General features: G+C 47.4%; 1 protein-coding gene across 5 annotated transcripts in view; it reads right to left on the reverse strand.

Moving 5' to 3' along the window:
* Positions 1–24,346, reverse strand: part of Dab1 (DAB adaptor protein 1) — a 1,107,419-nt gene that overhangs the window by 34,287 nt on the left and 1,048,786 nt on the right. For all 5 annotated transcript variants that reach the window (XM_041652239.1, XM_041652236.1, XM_041652238.1 and 2 more), the window contains one exon: positions 18,442–18,501. In XM_041652239.1, coding sequence (XP_041508173.1) covers positions 18,442–18,501 — 60 coding nt within the window. The remainder of the gene's footprint in view (positions 1–18,441; positions 18,502–24,346) is intronic.

Here is a 24,346-nt window from a genome sequence, read left to right on the forward strand (position 1 = left end):
CATGGAGCAAACAGTGTAGATACTGCTGTGCACAGAGCACAACCACAGTGTACCAGTTCCCTTTCTAAGAGTCTGGGACGATGAGAGAAGGTAGATTATAGGGGGAAGAAAAGGGAAAATAGGGGAGGACAGGGGAAGAGCAAATAGGGAAAGGGGGAGTGGGAAGAATGTAAGAGGAGGGAAGGAGAGGGGGAAAGGGAAGGGGAGGGAGAGGAAAGGAGAAATGGAGGAGGAGGAAAGGAACGGGGAGGAGGAGAAGGGGAAAAGGGGGGATGAAGACAAGGGGATGGAGTGAGGGAAGAAAGGGGCAGGGAGAGATATAGGGGAAAGGAAAGAAGTTAGAAAAGAGGGATAGAAGGAGGGCGGGAAGAAGGAAGGGGGAAGGGAACAGGAGTTTTTGCTTGGCAGGTGTGATGGTGTCGATGTTTTTCAGCTCCCAAGAGTTTAGTGTGTGTGCAGGGCAGGGCTGAGGGTGCCTACAGGATGGGAGTGGATGTGTTAGAGTTGAACACCCAGAGTGGCCCTGGAGGTGGGTGAGGAAATCCTCCAGAAGGAGTCCCTTCCAGAAGGTCCTTAGGTCACTCGGAGTGGGGTCTTTCTCAGGAAGCTCTTTCAGCCGTTCTGCTGTGAGCTGTTGATCTGTCAGTGTTTGAAAGAAAATGGCCCCCAAAGGGAGTGGCACTATTAGGAGGTGTGGCCTTGCAGGAGGAATTGTGTTGCACGCACATTCCCACAGACTTCTGGGACCTATATCCAATCTGTGACCTCAGTTGGAAGCTAGAAGATGTGACATCAACAGGAGGACTCCGAGGTTCCTGTCCCCTCTTTTGCCTGGAAGAACAGGCAGAGATGGCTCCGCTGTTTTGAATGGCTTCAGACAGAGCAAGCAGACTTATACAGGGGCAGTGAGATGAGACAACTAGAAATCAAACAGGAATGGTTTCCAAAAGCCTGCAGTTATTTCTTCCTAACTTTTTCTTCCTTTCTTCTCCTTTTAAAAATCTATTATCCTGCATCCACATTAGCCAAAACTCAAGGAGTTTTCCAAACCTCCTAACAAGATTTGGCATGGCTTCAGGACTCGCAAAGGGAGCAAACGGGAGCCACAGGAATGTGAAATTGGCTCCTGTCAGCGGGCTGACAGGCTCTCAGCCCACTTTTCAGGCGGAGGGCAGGATACACAGCAGAGTCCGTCACTTCCCTTGATGCTATGTCTTCTTGGGGAGACCACTGCTGAGGTCCAGATGGTCCCCAAATGGTAACAAGAAATATTGGATGAAGTTGAGACCAAACCGAGTGGCAGAGGCGGAATGCGAGCAAATCAGAGGCAATCACAAACAGCGAAATCACTGCAGAGGGAAAAAAAATAGCCAGCAGCCCCTGCCTGCTGCTCTGACAGCCGCTCCTTGCCACATGGTTTCCCCTCCTTCTCCACGGGACAGCAGCTTACAAACATGGGAATTCATTTCACTATTTGGTCTTCCTGCTTGGATTTGCTTCACAGGGTATGGATTGGATAGCCTGCAAAGTCCCCTGAGCGTCTACCACGAGACAGGCACCAAGAGGACCCCGAGCCGCCCTTCTGAGCTGCAGCAAGTGAGGTGAGGGAAAACTAACTCAAGTCATGGTACAGGGAGTGTCACGACAGGGAACCATATTGAGCCCTTTCACAGAGAATGTGCCGTTTCCAGTCACAATGCCACTCATGGAACAGAAGCCAACACCAGCCCCTGGGAACAGCCAAAGAAAGCTTTCTGTCATTGCTGGAACAGAATCTTTCAAGCTCACTCATTCCTTGAATTCTATGTGGTAACGTTACAAAGATGCTCATTGCATGCGGTCGTGTTGAACGTGGTCTTCCTGTCTTAGCTAGGGTTATCGCTGCTGTGATGAAACACCACAACCAAAAGCAAGGTAGGGAGGAAAGGGCTTATTTGGCTTATACTTAATCATCACTGTCCACTATCAAAGGAAGTCAGGATAGGAACTCAACAATGGCAGGGACTTGGTGGCAGGAGCTGATGCAGAGGCCACAGAGGAGTTACTTACTGGCAAAAGTAACCATAGAGGCTGCTTACCGGCTTGCTCATGGCTTTCTCCACCTGCCTCCTTACAGAACCCAGAACCACCAGCCTAAGGATAGCACTATCCCCAATGGGCTGGGTCCTCTGCCATCACTCACTGATTAAGAAAATGTCCTACAGCTAGATCTTATTTCTTAGTTGAAGCTCCCACTGCTCACATAAGTTTAGCTTGTGTCGAGTTGACATAATCTGTGTGGCACATTTCCCAAACTTGTGCTTTGCTCGTCTTCTGGTTTCAACACAGGCACCAACACATTGTCTCGAAGCTGAGACTCCAGGTGTTCAAGTTTGGTGTGTGAGCTGGTTCCTGCTGTTACAGTATCAAGAGTTTGAGAAAGTCAGTTTAGAAAAGGTGCCCGTGACCCTAGCTAGCTTTCAGGACGACCACATGCTTAGGGTCAGCCTGAGCTATCGACTGAGACATTGTATCAGGAAAGCTATCTAGGCCAATAAGAGGTTTATGTTGACTCACAAGCATGGAGGTTCCATTATGGTTTCTTGACCCCTTGCCTTCGGCCAATGGCCGATTGTAGAATGTGTGTGGCAGAGATAAACCACACCCTTCTGGCTAGCAAGCCAAAGGCAAGTGTGGAGAAGAGTGTACAGCTTCTCAGTTCCCTTTGAGGGCACACTTCCGGGGCTCTACAGACCTCCTGGTAGGCACCATCACTTCCCAATAGCACTGCTCTAGCAAACAAGCCTTTAATGCCCTTGGTGGACACTGACCGGCTGCTGTAACAGTACCCTTGATTTCCACCCCACCCCTGCTGTGACCTCCAGGCATTCACAAGGAAACACTGATTCTCTGACTAGACCATATTCTGGTCTACCTGCCTCTGTCTGTATATAGCCTTCCCTCACAGCCAAGTTGCTGTTTCCACTCTTATGTTCTTTTTTTTTTTTTTTTTTTTTTTTTTTTTTGGTTTTTCGAGACAGGGTTTCTTTGTGGTTTTGGAGCCTGTCCTGGAACTAGCTCTTATAGACCAGGCTGGTCTCGAACTCACAGAGATCCGCCTGCCTCTGCCTCCCAAGTGCTGGGATTAAAGGCGTGCGCCACCACCGCCCAGTCCACTCTTATGTTCTTACATTCATCACACACAGTGATCAAGTGACCTTGGACTACATCTGGTGGGTTTTTCATCACACTTGTTATGATATCCAGCTCCTCCCCCCAGGGACTGTGCACACACAGCAGGATGACACAATCTCTCTCTGTCTCTCTCTCTCTCTCTCTCTCTCTCTCTCCGGTTTTCATGACAAGGTTTCTCGGTAACCTTGGAACCTGTCCTGAAATTAGCTCTTGCAGACCAGGCTGGCCTAGAGCTCACAGAGACCTGCCTGCTTCTGCCTCCCGAGTGCTGGGATTAAAGGCGTGCACCACCACCGCCAGGCTGGATGTCACAATTTCTGAATCCCTCCACCACATTCTCTTTCCTGCCAAGCTACAGACTACAGCCCTGTCTTTCTACTCTTCTCCACCCGACAGGCCTTTGTCTTATCCATCCTTATCCTGCCAGTCTTTCTCTAGCAGGTCTCTTGTCCAAATCCAGACCTTGGCATAGCCATCTCCTTTGGGAGAAACTTCTCTGTGATACTATGTTTGGATTATTGGGATCACTCCCTAATGCTTGTCTGTTTACCTAACTGTTAGAGGTCTTAGCATGGAAGGAGACCTGGGTCCAAAAAGGAACATGGGCTGATTTTTAAGTCTCCCGTCTTTACTACAGTACCTGACACCCAGGGAACACTCAACAGTCTATGTGGAATAGATACAGGATGAACGCTTGACGGAGTGATAGATAAACTTCCCAAGAATGGTTTTAGGACGTGAGTCCCAGCACTGCAGACCCGGTACTGTTCTAACAAACACACACTGTGCACATGCCCGCAGGCACGAGGCAGTCCACTTTTGTCATTCTGAAGCCTGGGCTCCTGTTTTTATTTCGCTTCCTGCTTGTTCTCTGGCCTTGGGTTCCTCTGGAGGACTGTGTAGCTGGTGAACAAAGACGGGATCACTGATCTTACACACACATGCTTCCTCCCATGTTGTAGTGTGTGCCCTCTGAGACGCTTTAAATAAAAGCAGTCTATGTATCTTGGGTAGGGCTCCAGTTTGTTGGCACTGCTATTTCTGGTTTACACACACACACACACACACACACACACACACACACCCCTGATACTTAGGTTTCCTCTATGTGCAGTCAGCACTAAGGACTTTCATGTGGTAACTAATTTAATGATCACCACTGATGTGGGCACTATTCCCACCCTCATTTCCAGAGGCAGAAACGGATGCATACAAAGCCTAATAACTTGCCCCATGTCACACAGCCAGAAGGTGGCAGAATACATATTTTTACCAACGTGGGCTAGCTTTGGAATGTGCAGACTTCAGGATCAGACTATAGTGTAGATGGCAAAGGTAAAAGATGACCTATGTCATAAGACCAAGGTGAGTGCAAGGTTCTAGGAGGAAGAGGCAGGAGGGCAGTTTAGGAGCCCGCCCCAGGACAGGACAGCTCGGTCCTCTGTGGGAAGTGTGGCCAGCTGACACGTGAGTCATCCCCCAGAGGTGCTTAAGGCAGAGGGCCAGGACACCTGGCTGAAGGTACAAAGAACAACATGACAACAGCCAAGGAGACAAGGCAAAGAGACTGTACAGTACAGGAGAAGGAGGGAGAAATCCCGAACCGTGGGGCTGACAGCGTGCAGAATGGGAAAGAGGAATACTGTGAACGAGAAGGCTGGGGATGCTGCTAACTCGCATGGGTGAAAACGAGGAAAAATCGACAGAGGTTTAAGCAGAACTGGAGGAAGCGTCATAAAACATGAGCAAGAATGTCCCCATCACAGGAGTCGTTCCAGAGACCGGCTTTGTTTCCTTCTTCTGTTAGCATCTTGCTTTCAATCTTCTTACACATACCAAGCACAAAACAATAGTTGCCATGTTAAGTAGGCTGCATAAACTCATGGAAGTCTTTGGAAGTCTCATAGAAACACACATGCTCTATCATATCTACAGGGCTAGGGCAGAAAGTATTGGTTTTATAAGTCACACAGGACAGACCTGCTGTCTTTGGAATCTCAAGCGGAGCCACGAAGTCCTGAGCACAGCCCTGACCCTGGCACGGAGTCAGCAAATGCTGGCTTCTTGTGTCCTCTCTGAGCTGCTACCGAAAATGAGCTTCGTGCTTCCTTCAGTGGGGACTGTCACTGATATATACACTCTCATGCCTCATGATCCTTCATTTAGCTCTTGTCCTTTTTTTTCCCTTTGACTAGAGTTTGTTCATTACTCTTCTGTAACTACTAATAACGGCAGTTAGGGAGAAAGAAAGAAGCCCAACAGGATGATTTATCCGGAGCAGCCGAATTAGTGTATGGAGAGCGAAGGCGCGTCAGCACGGATGGATATTTATGGGGAAGCTGTATATTACAGCTTTGCTCGTTAAGATGCTGTAGTTAAGATTCTCTGAATGTTAATGATCTGTATTAGAGGAATAATGACGGCTTCGCAGCAGCAGCAGCAGCAGTTAACAGATACCCCACGCACCAGATCTCCCAGTCACTTGACGGATGCTGCAGAAGGAGCAGCCGTGCACGGCACCTGTGCCTGGAAGAGCCCACTGTCCTTCCTTCTGCACGGGGAAGTGCCACCCACAAAAATCAGCGGGAGCGAGCTGGTCCAAAGCCTCCAGCTTTGGGGTCTCAAGCGTTCTGCTTCTAGTGGTTACATAGTTCAGCAGAAAAATGCACGAGTTTGGGGAAGGGCATCCCCAGATCCTGGTTTGTTCAAGGCAGACCTTGTTTTCGCCTGTTAGGCTGATAAAATTGTTAATAGTGGCCCTCCTCCCCTTTCCTTTGGAAGTAGATCAGTTTGGAGGATAAACTAGGTCACCTTAGCTTAAGGGTCAAAGAGGTGGATGAGGGAGACATCTTAGCTCTGCTTCATCTGGCTGGACTTAGCGATTTAATGCTCTGGTTCCTCAGCACCCCACTGGGACATCTGCTGTTACAGCACTTTGGGACAATTTTGCAATAACAACATACAGTGCCTAGAACAGTGGGGTGCTCAATATTTTGTTTGTCATCCCTGCTGTGATGGCGTCCAAGGATTCTGGTACTTGAGGAGTTGGTACCTACTTGGGGGTGCTGTTGTGGGTAAGTTTGGGAGCAGAGCTTTGCTGGAGAAAGTATGTCCCTGGTGGTAGGTTTTGAAATGACATGGCTGCACCCTATTTCCAGTTTGCTCTCTGTGCATCATGCTGACGGAAGATCTGTGAGTCTACTCGCAGCTTCCTGCTCTAGCCAGCATGCCTGTAGCTTGCCCGCCACGCCTCCTAACCATGACAGAGTCTTATGCCTCTGGATGCATTAACCAAAACAAACTATTCTGTAAGCCACTTTTATCACAGCAAACAAAAAGGAACTAACATGCTTGGCAGGAAGGACTGACTGTGTCCCTTCCTCCCTCAACAAATGGGCTGAAGTGCCTCCTCCGGCTCTACCGCCCCATCTTCCCTAGCCACTTGCACAGGCCACAGTAGGATGCGTCTACAATTCAAGGACAATTTTTACCCTGATGTGGGACTATGCAGCCTGTATGGGCTGTGAACGGTTGCTGCTATTGCTTAAACTACCTGTCTCTGGTGCTCTGTTCTGACCGCTCAAGGGGATGCCACACAGCCTCAGCATTGCGGTGCCACTGGAGGGTCAACACCATTCTGGGCTGTCAGTTAAAGCTGATTGGAGACATGATGGTTGGTCTGGGGCTTTCCACACCTTCTCACCCCACTAGCAGACTGATAGCAGCCTAGCGACTGAGGCAGCTGTCACTCCGGCTCACGTCTTAAAGGACTTGGTCGAGTCTGCATGATGGCTGACAATCATAACAATGACCAATGTTTACTGAGCACTTACTATGTACCAGGTGCTGTTATAAATATCTTATATGAATTATTTATTTAAAACTCAAAAGCCTCTCTGAGTCGGGGGGCCACAGCCATTATCCACATTTAGCAGGCGGGCACACTGAGGCAAAGGGCCAGTGGACACAGCTGCTAACCAAGGAATACAGATTTCACACCCACAGAGCAGGGCTGCAAAGCTCACACTCACCCGAATCCCTCTGTCTCCTGCCAGTTCTATCTAGACTATGATGAAACACTACTCTTACTCGGTCTCTGCAATGACATGAGGAAATGCCTCTTCACGTTGTGTCGGCTGATCACTAGAAAATCAAGCAATTTCCTGAGAGTCCCATAGCTGAGCAACAGAAGGTTTACTCACAACTCCATGTGATACAAATCCAAGTTCAAGATGGGACATTCTCTGAAGGACCTCTGCCTCTGCCTCCCAACTTCCATGTACAGAGTTAACTACTTAGGTTGCTCAGCAGGAGGCAGTGGTTGGAGACCTCACGCTGCCCAGGCGTCTCTGGCGTGACTGGGAGTGTGGCCGAGTCTCCAGGTCTCGAGTGTGGTTTTAGCCTCCACAGATAGCTCCTCACCCTTTCTGTGCATAGCTGCATGTCCTGGGCTCTGCTAAGGCTACCTCTTCCTTTGCCCTGGCTCTTTTACTAATCTGGGTTATCCAATTGCCTCGTTAGACTTTTCTGCTCTTTTAGTAACTTATAACTAGCGCCCCACAATAAAGTCCCTCTGTTAAACCACCTGGAATGTTTTCCGAGTCTCCTGATGGATGTAGTTAGATAATTCTAATTATCTAATGGTCTCCCCACCTGGTAAACCACCTGCTGAGGCCACCACAGCAGTACTGCTAAGAAGCAGCTCTAACAGTGACCAGCGAGCACCAGAGTCTTCTTGACACATCCCAATTCCTCATCTTATTCAGTGCCCTTGCTTGTTGGGACAAGCTTCCTCCAGCATCCCTGTCCTTCACTCCCGTGGAAACATTCTGTGGCCTGGCCACTTGAGGTGACCCATCGGTCTCTGGGAATATGCCAGATTTTTCTTCTCCATTTCAGTGCTCTTAAGTACTCAGTTCCCTCTTATATCTATTCCTCTTTCTCCAGGGACAGATTCCTATGGTCTACAGGATCCTACTGCCACTGCCAGCCCTGGCTGAGGTCTTTGCTCAATGCCTTCGAGCAACGCTTTCTGCCTTCCACCATACTTCTGTGGTTTCCTGTACACAGCTTCTCCTAGCATTGGCCATTTATGTTAATCATTATTTTCTATGCTTAGCCTATGGAAACCATCAAGATTCTTCAGTTACCTATCTCTTCCATCTATGTATTGATAGGACCCAAAATATTGTCTCAAAGATAGGGGGTTCACAGTGAATATCTGCTTATGGAGGAGTGAATGAATGAGGTTATAACAGAGCTTCTCAAGGAGGTCTTGAAATCAGTTAGAGTTCTAGGTTCTGGGATTAGAAAAGTCAGAAAGTCTATTAGTGGGGTCTACAAGTTCAAAGCCAAAGGGTATTTTCTCCCACACCTATCCCAATTGTTTAGGAGGGACTTTTATGCTGGGTGAGATTAAATCAGAAGAAGTCTTTCTAATGTTCCTTATTGCTCTCACACCGTGGGGATTCAGGATTCTATTTCAGGACAACTTTCCTGAGCAAAAGTAAAAGGAAGTCCATGTAATGAATGTTAGACGCTGCTACCTTCCCCATCCTCTGTGTAAATGCCTGGGTTCAGACTCCCTTCCCTCCCCGTGGGTCCTCCTCCTGTGTGACATCTCTGTTAAGTGCCTTGCAATAATTATAATTTCTGTACAATGTGGTGCTTAATGAGGAAGGGAGGCTGACAAATGTTCAGAGTAGATTTAATCCAATTATGCAACATCTTGATCCAGATTTCCAACTAAAGGAAAAACCAACTGCCGAATTGTGAATGAAAATTTATTTGCCATAAAAGATGGGAGTTGCAGGGGGGAAGGAGCGAATAGTTGTCAAGAGAATTCTTGCAATTCTTCACTTTAATGGATTGACTCTTCCTACATTTGTAGCTGAGAAGCGGAATTAAAACTTGAGCAGGGAGAATCGGACAAACGCTGGCTGCCGGGGCACAGAGGCCTCATACAGGAATGCGCGGTGTGTGGAGGAGAGGCAACACTGGAAGTGGGGCTACTTCCAGCAAGAGGAGATCTTTGGTGTCTACAGATGTCTCTTTAACACCAGGGGACTGGAGCGCTGTGCTTAGCAGAGCGAAGGTGCAGGAGGGGAACAAGACCTGCCTGTTTGAAACTCAGTCTAAATGAGGAGAGGGGTGTTTGAAGCCAGTCAGGAGTGCTGGGCCCCCAGGAGGGAAGATGACCATTCACAAACATACTAGAGACTAAGACATTAGGAGACAAGATCTGAGGCCTGGGTACTGATTCCCACCAGGGTAAAAGGGAGGAGCCAGAGATCAGAGGAGGAGCTCAGTAGGTACAGAGTTAGCCTATCATGTTGTAGGTCCTGAGTTTGAGCACCAGCACCCTATAAACTGGGTGGTAGCACACAGAACCCTTATCCGCACACTTCAGAAACAGCAGCAGCAAGATCTGCAGTACAGAGTCCTCTTTGGACTCAGGTAGTTCTTGAGTCTTGGCTCTACATAAGATCTCATCTAGAAAAATGATAAAAACCAACAAAATCACAGTATGTTTGAATAAAAATCATGTGGATGTCTGAGCCACACAACCTAGGGTTTGGTTCTTGGCTCTGCTATTTACCAGTTTCGTGAGTGCGAGCAATGGGCCCCACAAGTCTCCTTTTCTGCAGGTGTCAAGTACACGTACCTCCTAGAGTTGTGATAAGGGAGAAAGACAAATGGAATCCAGAGCCCAGGCTGCCCGTAGTATGTAGCAGATGCTCTGTAAATTCTAGCTCCTTTCCCCACAGCTAAACTAGCCTTACATTCCTAGTACATATGGTTAGTGCCTGGTACTATAAAACCAAGGAAGGCACTGACGTGCACGGTGAATGTCAAATCCCATCACTGGGATTTTTTTTTTTTATCACTTTCTTCTAGTGTGGCTCCTTTTCAGGGCACACAGCTAGATCTACTGCCCTCATCTCAAGCTTTCCTGAAAGAAATGAAGAAGGAACATATTTTCTAGATACCTGTTCCATGCTGGAAGCGTGCTCAGGGAGCTGGCTTGGTTAACACCAGATAAACTGCTTCACATCCAAAGCACTAACTTCACAGGACAAACCCATTACTCATGGCTGTGTGTTCCAAGAGGGCCACTGTGAGTCAGGGAGATTTAAAAAAAAAAAAAGGCAGGGAATGGGGCCGCTCATATCTGATTTGGCAGCTGAGGCATTAGGAGAAGCTTAAAGGGCAAACACTGTCAACTTTAGACAGACATGGTGGCAAAACGGAATGTGAATAGGTGAATCGTTTTGAGACCCCACTAGGCCAGTTCCCTTCAACTAGGAATAACTAGGAGCCTAATTTCAGGTCCTAGAAATAACTAGGAGCCACTTATGTTGCCTGAATATTCTTAGGAGAAGAGACTCTCCACTCAGGGAAGCCGCCTTGCCTTCTGGATATCAGTTTAACGGTCTGAGAGCTCTTCCTTGTCATGAGCCCTGATTTGCCCTTCTGGTCATTTTACTTGTGCTTGTCTCTTAGTCATAGAAGAGAGGCAACGAAGACCAACCGAGGGCAGCAAGCATCAGGGGTAGCTTAGCAACACGGGACTCTATCTGGTTTGGACCATGCACACAACCCTTTTGTACTAATGGACTTAGCAGCCTGAGACCCTTACCTACGTATATTATGTACACACCTCACTCCAAACAATGCATCCGGCAGCCTGTTAGAAACCTAGGCCCCCAAGCCTGCATCATGCTGCCCACATAGCCCTCTCTGAACAATGGAAATGAGTCAACTTCTCTGAATGATCATCAAACTGAGATCGCATTCAGTCTGTACTCAGGTTATGTCTTGGTATAGAAGGCAGAAGGGGGGCTGATCTGGGTTGAACTGGTTTTGTGCATGTGCACAGTATGGCAAACTATGTCCTCAAAGTGAAACTGTTCCTAATTATCATTTTATGCCTATGTACAATTGAGTGGGCACATAATTAAAAATCAGATGCATCATGGGAAGAGGCATGGCCTGGAGAGGAAATAGTTATATCATTGAACCTGCAAATCTAATAGATGACCCCCAAACTACATCTCTTAGTAACCAAACTCTTCCTTTTATTTACCTTACAGAAGAAGGCTCCACACATTAATCAGGTTACCTGTGTTGTCCCTCATTGTCCACTGTCAATCTTGACAGTGTATTTTTTACTAATCTGTGCTGTCGCTATGTCTGAATGACGTTTCCCTGCCACTTTCGCAAACTATGTAAACCGTTATTTTATTCTTGAGGTAGATGCCAAGAACTTGGAAGACACCCAGTCCATCCCCAGCTACTGCCTACCAGTACCCCTCCTTGGTACTCATTTCTCCTACAAGCAGCCTTCATCTTCCTTGAAGACTGATTTCATACACACTGAACTTTCCGAGGGCCCGGGTATCAGAAGAGGATGGTATTAGTTATGCAGAGGAGGAGAAACAGTCTCAGAAAGTTGAACTGAGAAAGATCTCAACCAAAGTCAGGGCATCTGACGTTTCTTCGGTTCTGACTCCGTGGTTCATTTTGATGCCATTAATGTCCTATGTAAGGTATCAATTTGACCATCTGCTTGTTTGCCACTATGCCAAACTTTTAAGACTCTCACTGAAGCTGATTCTGATAGCTGGGCAGGGGGAGTGGATTCTGACAGAATTCAGAATTATAACTGATAATCAGAAAGTCTTTTATGCCTAACACAACTACATAAGAGTTTTAAGTGGGGAGCAATTATAAGGTTCAGGACAAAAGGTCTTTGGCAGGCATAAGACTATTACATAAGGGAACGAGGACCATCGAGCAGAAAAGCACCGTTTCTCATCTGAAATGACATGATTCTTTGGGTCTGTGACATTGAAACAGAGGAGTGTGGAGGGGATGTCTCATCCCGTTCGCTCACAGCGTCTGAAATAGGCTTGCAGCCTGAGTGCTCTTCTCTCCCTGGCAACCCCACAGTGGGACCAGAACCATTCTCAAAGGCTAATGCAGTGATAAAACGCTCTCAGTAATGGCTGCAGTAATGCCATCCTTGGCAGCCGGTGTCCCCACTCAGGAATGCACATCCCTGATAGTCAGCCCCAGTGCTAGGATATTTGGCTCGAAAATGTCCAGAATTATGAACTGGCAGACACAAAGAGGATCTAAAGTTCGTCTCTGTTCAGTAAGGGTGTTGATGATGAGTTCATCAGCTTAGAGTTGCCTCTAGGTGAGGTCAATATGGGCTCAGGAGTCAAAAATACCTTGCAATCCAGTTGGTCTCCAAGGGGCTGGCATTGTGCCCAGGGTTTGCTCTAATCCTGCTCATCCGCAGAGCTTTGCTCGTTACATTTTCCTTCCTAAAGCCTTCTGTCTATCCACCTAACTTCCCATAACCAAGCATGCGTGCCCTTGGCTTTGTCAGACCTTTACATAAAAATATACCTGGGTATTTAAGATTATTAAAGAGATTATCCCCTGTGAAAAGCTTCCTGTTGTCATGACCAGGAAAAGAGGCAGACATGTATATATGCTAGGTGAGGGTGGGATTAATGATTATCTTGGCTTAGAGTTCCCAGGAAATGTGGGGGGGGGGTGTAGGATGACCCTAAGAAGAAATTTGACAGAAGAGGACATCCCAGGCTAATGGTAAAGTAAGCACATAAAGGCAACAAATCCAATAGACCACAGAGCAAGAAAGGGCTGGGTGGATTTGTGAAGTGAGGTGGGGGGTGGGGAAGACTGGAATCACAGGCAACCGAGCAGGAGGAAGGAGTGCGAAGGAGGCAGTCAGCTTTCTGCCCATAGCTGGGTCCTAAGCAAGGTGAGACAGAGGGTGAGCGTTAAGAAACACTAAATTCTAATTTCTGTCCCCAAACTCTGAAATCCCTGATCTATCAGATGGGTTCTGCCGTTAAGGCCACTTCCGCTGATGTGAGATGATGAGCTGCTTGCTGGGGTTCTGGGACAGCAGAGGAGGGCTCGCGTCACGGACAAGACCCACAGAACTTGACTGGTGTGAATATGCCTTGTTAGGAAAAGATAATTTACCATCAACATCTCAAGGAGACCAGAAACCCCAGGAAGTGTTCCTTCGGAGACAGGAGGCCTGTCCCCTGGCAGTTCACAGATAATTAGGTAAAAGAAATGGAACGACAGCCTGCAACTTCCGAATCCTCAGCGGGCTCAGCACTATGCTGCATGCTAACTGAGACTAGCTTGCACCACCCTCCCACAAAACCTGCTTAGGCAGACGCCAGCTTTAGTTCCATTTTCAGATGAACAAACAGAGACTTAGAAGAGCTAATACAGCAGCAGCCCAAGTCACAAAGCTAGGGAGTGGTGAGGCTGAACTCAAATCCAAGCGCCTCTGATCACAAAGCCCACACGTCCAGTCACTGGAGAATCCCGCTCTCTGCCAATGATAAAACATCATTAGATGTTCCGTAGACATGAATTCACAACTGCAAGTTCCTTAGGGATTCTGGGAAAGATGCAGAGGAAAAAATTTTCAACTGAATCTTGACTGTTGGACTGAGTGTTTTTTAGCAAGAGTCGGGAGGTGTGAGGAGAGGAAGGAGAGGCTTGTGGTGAGAGAGAGGAGGGCACCTGAGAGCCTGATCAGTAAGGCATCTCCAGAAGTGGAGGATCAGTGGCTGGGGAGTCTGGGGTCAGGAAGCCAGGGTGCCCAATGGGCTGTCCTACAGAGTGAGCCCATCAGAAACCACCTCAGATGACAGCGAAATACAAGCAAGGCAACCAGGAAAAGGAAGCAGTAGCAAGGAAGCAAGCATATTTCAACTTGATTATTATCACTCAGTAGTGATTTTGCATGCCGATGGCGATAAACAGATTGCATGAGAGACATTCCCCTACACTCTCCATATATTCTCTGTCCTTTGTGGGAAAACTACAATTTCTACCAAGGTGTAGAGTTTGTTTTCTAAACTTGAATCCAGGACAGAATTGAATTACTCATAGTCTCAGAGGGTCTGGGTGTCTCCACGCACACGCTGGAACCCGTGCCACCACAAGGTGACTGCGACCTGACAACCCTGCTGAAGGAGGAGAAACTCCATGGAAGAAGATGCTGAGGCCTTTCCTGAAGCTGCCTTAGACTACAGCTAACCACATCCCCCATCTGTGAGCCGGCTCAGCAGGGATAGGCGCGACTGCCTCCAGATCCACAGGTAACCAGAGACACATCAGTCAAGTAACTCTGGGAAAGGCAGACAATAGCAGAACCACATGGACGGCTCATGGACCTGTGAGCAGTAAAGAATAGCACTGCTATTCAACCTGAGCTTTGGGAGTTGAATGTTTGGTATTAGTACTATGCATGCCTGGGTTGTCTTCCATACCCCTGTCCCCAGTTAGGTCCTTAATGGAGCGACTCTCTACTTGAGATGTATTTGGGGGTTGCATTAAAAAGAGTATTTAGGTCAAAGAAAATTGAGACCTACTCAATTTCTGTAATATATATTCATAACTCAAAATATATTCCTCTTGCATATTCATATACGAATACACGTTAACATTCGTAGCATATTTTTAAATGCATTAAACACCTGAAAACTTCGGTGTTTTAATTTTTGGAATCACTGATGAACATCTCATTGGTCAGTGCTCCTTGAAACCCCAGCTTGGAAATGGACGCTAGCTTTCTTTGTTCTGTTGAGAAGGCAGGTGAATGATTGGCTGGGGTGTGAGGTCTGCCTGTCTCCTTTTATCTTGTTCATAGCCTATATATTACCAGACACTTCTAGTTTTTTTGAAGAAAAGTCTTCAGCTAAATGTGGCTTCAAATTAAACCACGTAATTATTATCCTTAATTTTAGATGATCTATCGCTAGGTAAGAGATATATTGATATGGTCTTAAAATGCAAGAATTATAGTGGTCTTTAGGAGAGCATGTAGTAAAATCGATGAACCCTCATCCTTTCTCTGGCCTTCTTTGTGACATATAAATGACTCCAAGGGTTTCTGGGAAAAATGCCTATGCAGATTCTTAATTCTGTCAGACCATGTCCTCACTATGTTATCAGGTACCACGGTCTCTCTCCAAAGAACGTTACGCACTGTAACGATGCTAACCAGTTTCCATGGGGCTCCGAGGCAGCAGAACACAAAACAAAACCCCAAAATAACTTTGCCCAGTCAGCAAAAATGCCTTTGGCTTTGACTGCTGTGGAGCTGCTGATGTGGGAGGAGAGCGGTGCAGGTGTGTGCGTGTGCACGTACGTTTCCATGTGTGTGTTCAGAAGGCCATCTGTCAGCTTGGTGATCCAAGCTATGAAGAAAAACCATGCATATTTATGAAGGTTGGAGGCGGAATAGGGCACGGGCGGTTGAAGGCAGGGTGCAAAGAGGGGCTGGGCCAGGGGCAGCTATGACAGCAAACACCGTCTCCGTGCGACATACTGCTCCAGGAGGAGAAAGAACTTAAGGCATGAGCTTGGGATCCAAAGACATTTATTCTTTACAAATCGTTCGTTTCCAGCTCTGTTCACTCACTCTCAATAATGCACTTTCAGTGCAGCCATGCTGGGCCAATGCCCCCTAGTAATCAGGTCACGGATAGGGCATGCTTTCTGTCCTCGGCAGACACACAGTGAGGGCGTGACCACTCCTGGTAAGTATTTTCAAGCAAATTTATTCAGATTTACCAACAGATACCATATACTGAGTGGCTAATATAAAACACTTAGAATCGGGTGGTCATGGTTTTCTATCACCATTACAAGCACAAGGCAACTAAAAACTAAACAGAGAAAAGGACTCACTCAAGGTCACAAAACCAGTAATGAAACCAGAACTCAAAGCCAGCTCTGTCTCATAACACTGGGACAGTACCTCTGTGCTCAGAGACAGCTAAATGTTAGGCACAGAGCTGGACTTCAAGAGCTACGATTTCACCGAACACTTTTGGGGAACACAAAATCCAATGGTTCATGTAGACATATTAAGAGGAAAATAACATTCGCCATTATCATTGCAAAGGGAAGGACAAAGCCCGCAGAAAGATGCGCTGACCTGTTTGGAGTAAAGCAGGTTTCCCAAAGGAGGTGCATCCTCATTCTGAGAAGCTGACCATCCCAGATCAGTCAAAACTGCCAGCTCAAGCTTCGCTTGTTACAGCAACACCCAGGAATATCCTCATTTCATCAAATTTACAGCGTCTGCTAAGGATTTTCCCAAGATGTTTCTCTCAGTCTTCCTAAGCTAAAAGGCAGGCAGTACCTGCTTTTAACAGATACAGAGCCTTTGAGAGACAAAGGGTTACTCAGAGACCCTCAGCCAGTGCCCATTGGTGACAAGAACACCCAAGCCTTAGACTTGAGGATTAGGCTAGTCCTTTGGGGATGATGGTCGATTTCCCGAAGGAAAACCCCAGGTTGATTCTCTCACCTGGGCTCTGTGTAGCTCTGAACCCAAGCCAGAGGAAACCAGTGAAGAATTTAGAGTGATAGGACACTGGGCAGTTTGCCTTTCTGTGGGAACTGTGGAGGGGCCCCACAGCTCCCCGGCAGCCACCTAACATGTACGAGCAGGATTCCCTTTCTCTGCTTCCTTTTTCTTTCACAATGAGGACAGGAGACAAATGGGGCAGCCAAGGTGATATGAGGGACGGAGCCTCACAGCAGAGAGATGCCCTGTGCATGTGTGTTGGCAGAGGGGCAGAGCTTCAGGCTGAAGAATCTAGGGCACTGAGACAGCAGTGCAGAGAGGGACCCAGAGGAGTTTATGTAGCCCTATGAGGCTGGGGTAACTCAGAGGAACTTCCCAACAGATATACTCTTTTCTCAGTCACTAACTTCTTTGGGTAGAAGACAAACCGTGGACCAAGGGATAGAGAAACCCCACCGAAGCTCATAGAGGTGGGCAGGAGCAGGAGCCAGATCTGCCTGTGCTTATGTTTGCAAACCTGAGCCTCGCACCTCCTGTTTCTCTCAGACCTCTGGAAGCATGGAAACTTGCTACCACACTGAGTAGGTCTTAGGGAACACTGAGTGAGCAGTTAATGTAATCTGTTCATACAGTCAGGTATGCCCCAAGGAAGACTTCTAGTATCTTTGGGCAATGACCTTTTAGGGTTCTAAGAAACAGGGAATCCCTCTTTAAGGGAAAGAACCCTTATCCTCCTTCAGGGGCTAGTCAATTGTCGATCCATTAAATATCCCCAAACTTGTTGTTTCCTGCCTGTTTTCAGCTACCAGGGCTCAGTTTTGGTAATACAAGGACCTCAGGAGACTCATGGGGGCAATGGGGAAAGATGTGCTGTTCGTAGAGGAATAACTGTCACAGGGCCACCAAGATAGGGGTGATCTGCGACCGACTTTCAGAGCAGAAACCCCAAAAGTCTCCCCGATAACTGGATGTAGGGAAAGCAGGCAGCAGACAGAGCAGGGGGAGGGGAGGGTTCGGAGGGAGGGCTGGGCCAGAAGGGGAGCGATGGGCCCGTGAGCTGATGGAGCCCTTAGATGGCCTGTCTGCCAGCCTAAGAGGCTTAGGTTTTTTTCCCCTTGGAGCTATTGAGCATGGAGAGGGCGTGACCAGAATGGCTAATAAAACCAGAAAAACTAGGGCAGCAAATGGAGCGTATTTCCTCATGCATCTAAACCTGCCAGGGGCAGGTGAGTCAATCTGGGCACAAATTGAACTGAGGAAACTGTGTAATGGGGGCTGGACCAATCGAAACCTGAAGAGCAGGCTGGCCCTCAGTGTCGCTGGCATTAGGAATAAGAGGTTGCTGTCAGTGCCAGCGTAGGGCTCTGCTTTCCTTTCTGGCTCAGATTCCTGAGTCCAGACGCACTGGGCATCATTGTCCTGGCTGTGGCACACCCACCTGCTACTTTCTCTGCGAGCATGCGACACATGGCCTTTTCGTTAAGTGCTTGCTAATGAGATGGATGAGTCCTTACACACCTTCATAGCACTGACTAGCCCTTCCATTGTTCCCCTGGAACTTCTTAACCACTTTTAGATGGGACGGGCAGAAGAAAATGGCAGTGTCCTATACTTGACCATGTACTTTCTAAAGTTCTGGTTGGAGACCTACGTCCTGGAACAACTGGGATCTTGAGTCCCCCAGGCAGAACTTTTTGCATTATCCAACTCCATCCATTCAGTCACAGAACAGACCTTTGTTGTGATTGGTCGTTGTTCATCCATACCATTCTTCCCTTATGTCCCTATACCCATGAGAAACCACATGCGACTCTAGGAGCAGAAAAAGAGTTTCCCACCAGTTGCAGCCTCTGCATGAATCTGGCCGCTGAGGCGGATGTACTTACACTTACAGGTTGACTTTTTGGCACATCATAAACACCTTCCTTCTTTTGGCTGGTGGGAACCTATAGAGAAATCAAATCCAACAGTCAAAACATTAGTGTCCACCCTTCCTTCCTTCCTTCCTTCCTTCCTTCCTTCCTTCCTTCCTTCCTTCCTTTGTCTCTGTGTAGCCCTGGCTATCGCTCTAAAGACCAGGCTGGCCGTGAACTCAGTCTCTGCTTCCTGAGTGCTGGGATTAAAGGTGTGTGCCACCTTTAATTGCCTGGTACTGTTCCACTTCCAAAGACCAGAGTAGTCTGACTGTCTGTGAGACAGTGCCTAAGACAGATCCAAAACTCAGGATGGTTTTAGCCATTAAGGCTTTAAGCCAGGTTCCTTCCCCTGGGAAAATCAGTGAGGACATGGGTATCATCTTAAAACAAATATATGCTCTTGAGCCTTTCCCACCGTTAAAGAACAGCTGTGGAGATCGCAAATATCACATGGCAGAAACAAAACGACAAAATCCAACTTCATTTGGTTAATCATAAAGGGAGTCTAGGTGCTATGATTTCCCTTGTAACTAGAAATAGTTTGTGTATGAGCATACATGTCTCTGTGAGACAATCTACATGTTATCAAAAGTTAAGTGCCTCGTACCTATCAGCCCCCTCCTGATAATCACAGGAAGGGCCTACATGATAACGGAAGTAAGTCACCAGGATCAAGAAGTCCCTGACTGATCTGCCATCCCTCCAAATCTCCCTTCTTTTCCTTCCCCTTCTCATGCTTCTGGTCTCCTGGGGCTACTGGTCACGTGCAACACCCTGAAGGCCATCAAGTCCCCCGGCTCTGCTGCTCTCAATGGGTCTGATCAGCAATGCATCTCACTCAGGTGACGGTAAGATGCAAAGTGAGGGACTGGAGAGGAGATACGCCCCACAATTCTGCAATATGCCAGGGGGATGATTTCTTTTGTCACACATGCATCATATACATATGTATATGAACACATTTTGAGATATTAATAGTGTCGAATACTTCTCTAATATGTCAATCAAGGGCCCTGCACTGAAACATTCCAGATTGGAAGCACTCACTAACCGCTCCTCCCCCAGACTGCCACAGCTTTGCTCTCCACGGCAGAGACCAAGCAGCAGCAGATTTATAATGTCCTGACAGTGAGGCTGTCTCTCCAGCAGGCTGGATGCTTCTCAGGAACAGACAGAGTGTGTCACAACCAGAAGGCCCCCTATGAATACCCGCTGGGTAAATCTTTCACAGAGCAGTGTGGGGGGAAACTGAAGAAAAGAAGCCCCTGCCAAGCATGGGCCAGCCAGCTCTCCTTATCTGTGAGAGGAAGAAGCTCAACCCATCCTTTGAATTCTCTTATTTTTACCCTCGTTTAACTTAAACTCTCGATGCCAACGCTACCTTGAATCTATAGAAAGTGAGGCTCAGGGCTGGGTGTTATGGACTTTGCCCCAAACTTCCGATTTGGCTGTGGTTCAACCCAAATCTTTTCGGGTATCAAGATAAGACTTTTATTCTTAATATACTGAGTTAATATGGCACTAGGCATGCCCCATGAGCAGGCGGGATTGTAAACTTTCTATTATCCATAAATAGTGATGGAATAACCAGGACAAGTCTTTTACAACTACAGCCATCCCTCCCTGTGATGTAGAGAAGGAAGATCACGCCTGCAGAGGGCCCAGCAGTCAGGACTGGGACAGCGAGGCGCTACAGCCCAGGTCACTTGCTGTTTATTGCTACCCTGTTCGGGTGGCTGCTTCAGGTGCATCCTTAAAAAGCCAAACAACAACAACAACAAAGACCCCTGCATTCCCAGAGGCCTAAGCGCATCCTTGCAGAAAACAGAACTATGACTGAGCAAGGCCAGATAGAGGATGCCCTTCCAGAACCCTGGTTTGCAGGTATTCAACGAAGAATGTCATTTCTTTGGTCCTGATAACGGAGCGCCTTTTAGAAGGAATCCTCTCCCTGGATGTCTACAGAGTCCTTGTTAACGAGGGCCAATAAATTACCAGCCCTCACTCTTGTTTTCCCCAGCTCACCCTGTACTTTAGGAGCGGAATGGAGTGGAAGGAAGAGTGTTCTGCTGCCTGTAATTCACTGCTCACTACGGGCACTTAGCACAGCTGAACCGCGGCTGCTTCTCAATTATCCCTGTAAATGGAGAACAAGCCATGCGATGGAGAAACCCAAACTGTGCATAATTGAAAACGCTTTTCTACTTGGCTCTCCCATGGGTGAGATATCAATCGGCTTGTTTGTCCTTTAAGATTTATCTGCTCTGGGACATGTTCTCACGACTCCTGCCTGCCTCTATGGACCCTGTTTGGACTGTTTCGTTTGTTTGTTTCGTGTCCCATCTCAGGTGCGTCCTTTTACAAAAGGAGAAAAGTTCCCAAGCACTGGCTCTATGCCAGAGATTGTGTCTTTTCTGGACAGCGAGAATGGCAGATACGGCCCGGAGTCAGCAGAGCTCCTTGTGTCGGGAGAGACAGAACTATACACCAGCTACTAATGCAGAGCGTGAACAGGAACTTTCTGTTCATGGGCGGTATGACAGACTGTTCATGCTGCCTGTGTGTCTGGAGTGGCACAGCTCTGTAAGCTTACTCCAGACAGGGCACATACTGTTAAACAAAATCATGTCTCATCAACCATTCCCAGGTGAGGGTTAAGGTCTGTGGCTCTGTCATGTTTGCACAGACTGTTTCAACAACAGGGACCACTGGAGTACCGCCGTGATGCAGAGTGCTGAAACTTCTAGATGAGGGGGAAAGGTGAGGTTCTGGCTCCTCATCCGGGACTGCTTACAGGCTGCATGACTTAGGGGAGTCATGTTACATTTTGAGCCCCGGCTTTCTTAATTTTTGAGCCTCAGGTTTACATGAATATCTAAGGGATTGTTTATGAACAAGGCCAGGGTCCTTGCAGCGGTCACTGTTATTTTCCTAGGTGCCCAGAAGATACTTAGGTGCCCAAAGAAAGACTTCTGGATGAACGAGTTAAATGGGTGTTAAATGACTCTAAAAGCTGCACCTGAAGTGGTATACGCAGCGGGCACATCCATGCCAGCAGTGTGGCGGGTGACCCAAGATTAGCTTTCCCATTTCAAACTGATACTTAACACGTGGGGGAAATTAACAGTGAGTTCTGAAGAACTGAATTTGAAAAACCTCTACTTGGAAAGTGGGGTAATACCTGGTTAAGGTACTCTAGGTCAAGACTGGAATTACAGTCCCTGATACGGGCACTTGGAATCCCTATGCTGAAAATGACGGCCTCGGGAGCTTTTCTTCTCCGCTCACCAAGTGACAGAAAGGTCACCGTTAAGTCATGTAGAACAATGCCCTGTGCTGTGTGAAAGTGAACTGATCATGTTTTCCGAGGCCCACGACACAAGGGACAATTAAGATTATTCACATGGCCCTGGGGACGTAACTCCTCCTCGGAAAGATGCCTCAGTGTCAGAGCCTCTTCATCCTCATGCTGGGTACAAGCAGCAAAGCAAGGCTGCAGCTTTCTGTGGGGCTCTCCAACAAAACGGGCTGTGAGGACAGCATCATCAAAAGTGGTACCCAATGATGCCTAAATGAAAGGAAGGGATGTCTACACAGAAGCGTCTATGGACCAGGTACACCATGGCATCATAGCTTCACAGGAGTCCACACTAAACTAACCCTACCCAGTGCACAGCCTGGGAACCTGAATGGCAAAAGTAATGTACATCATCCAAAGGCACAAAGCACTGAAAGGATGCCAAGCCTCAGCTTTGTGTGTCGCCTTCTAGAAACAAGGACTGGAATAAAATAAGGCCACCTTTGACTTGAGGCAGTAGGAACAGTGTGATGTACGCAGCAGGATCAGCTACGTAGAATTTGCCCCCCCCCCCAAAAAAAAAGGACAGGCCATCTAACGGCTGCACCTTTTTATCCTGGTAATCTATAGGCCAAGGGCTCATCTCCTGTAAAGTGCACTGAGCTCAGGTAGACCTGCACTACAGGAGAGGAACATGGCCACAGCCTTTCCAATAGATAGGATAAAGTATTTATTCTCGTAGATGATGCCTTCCTGTTAATAATGGACAGATGGGGCGATCAGGAGGCCAGTGCTATTAAAACAAGCACGATCTTTTGATAATGACTTAAGATACATAATATAACTGGGGAACACAGAGCCACCAAACATTGAGCTGGAAAGAGTTACAGGACTGAGGGACTTTTACAGAGATCGGACAAAGCCTTAGAGATTCCATCTCACAGGCTCTGGGATCCCAACACGATCCTTGGTCCCCACAAGCCTCACTCCCCTTGTCTGTAAGGCGGGAAAATGACTAAAGCCATAAGGGGTGTTGTGATAGATGAAAGGTGTTCCATGTACACCTCCACGTGAGAGGACATCCGTGGGTACACGTGGATCCCATTGCTAAGGGCTTTGCTGCCTACAAAGCAAGCTAGCATGATTCCGCAAAGAACCCCAGTTTTATTTCTTGCAAGGTGTGTGTTTCAGACAGCAGGAAAGACCCTATCCACGGAGATCTATGAATCTTATTTACTCATTTTACAGGTGGGTAAACGGGTGCCCAGAGACAGGAAGGAAATTTACAATTTAAATCAACGGCTGGAGCAAGTACTGGTGCTAAGGTCTGGATCCACATGGATATCCGTGCCCCAGGATGCTGCCCCATTCTATACCCCACATAAGCTTGTTTCAGTCTCACACTGATGGGATTGCCCCCTCCCTACTTTATAACTGGAGAAATGGCGTCTGAAAAAACAGCAAGGGCCTTGCTCTCTAACCATGACCCAAAGAAGGGCCAAACTGAACCCCAGCTCTGCCCCTGAAGGCAGCTCTTTCTGGCACTTTGCTGTCCCCAGTTGCTACAGTGGAGGTTCTTCCTCTCGCTGGGATGGTAGGTTAGTGACTCTTTGGCCTCAACGCTCAAGAGACACTGCAGGATGATACAGGGCTGCAGATCAGACACTGGGACAACTGTGAAGCTTCTGTAGGGGAAGACTAAACCACCCCTTGCGTTCTCAGCAGGTGCTCCAATGTTTGCAGCCCTCCCTGCTCCAGCACTTCCTGGTGGAGGCCCACAGGGAAGGGTCTGGGTGGAGCAGGCGCGCATAAATAAAGGATGATCTACAAGACCCACTTAAACTGAGCTGTTGGGAGAAACAACATTGGGCTTGCTCATTTAGAATTCTACCCGTTTGAGAGAAATTGAAAATACGTTTTATTTTGATTTCACAATTAGCACATGCCCAAGGCTGAATAACAGAACACACAACTAAGTAAATTAAAACCCCTGATTAAATAAATACATCACATCACTCCTTCTCCCATAGTACTTATGCTTTAGATGAAGACTCAAGTTCTCATTAGTGAAAAATTATCATATTTACTTGATGTGCCACTAGACCATGCTACTGTGACCCATGACCCAAACACTTTAATGGCATTCCTGAGGAGGCTGGGGCTTGGTCTTCACTTGTGTCTGGTTTTCTGCCTTGATTCTAAGGAGCTGTGCCATCCCGGGGAATCTGCTTAAAAACCCCCACCCAAAGAAACCCCAGAATTAAAATGCCTATTTTATCACATATTTGTAAGAGTTGAATGAGTTCAAAAATGTTTTAAGTGCTCTTCTCAGTTATGAATTTTTATCTGCCTCTCCTTCAGGAAAAATAAAGCCTTCAGCTTTACTTTCTTTTATTTGGTCCTTACTCCCAAAGCTGCTTCAATACAGCATTTTCAGATCTGTCCCTTACTTACAGAAGGGAAGTTGGGTTTTTAACCCAACTGAATGCATGTGTTGCTTTGAGAAGTGAAAGACCCTTCTACTTGGTGGATTGCAATTCTCCATGGCATTATCTCAGTACAATAGAACACTTGGGT

The sequence above is a fragment of the Microtus oregoni genome, unplaced genomic scaffold (assembly GCF_018167655.1).
Source record: "Microtus oregoni isolate MIOR12 unplaced genomic scaffold, Mior012 000005F_ref0000423, whole genome shotgun sequence".
Taxonomy (NCBI): Eukaryota; Metazoa; Chordata; class Mammalia; order Rodentia; family Cricetidae; genus Microtus; species Microtus oregoni.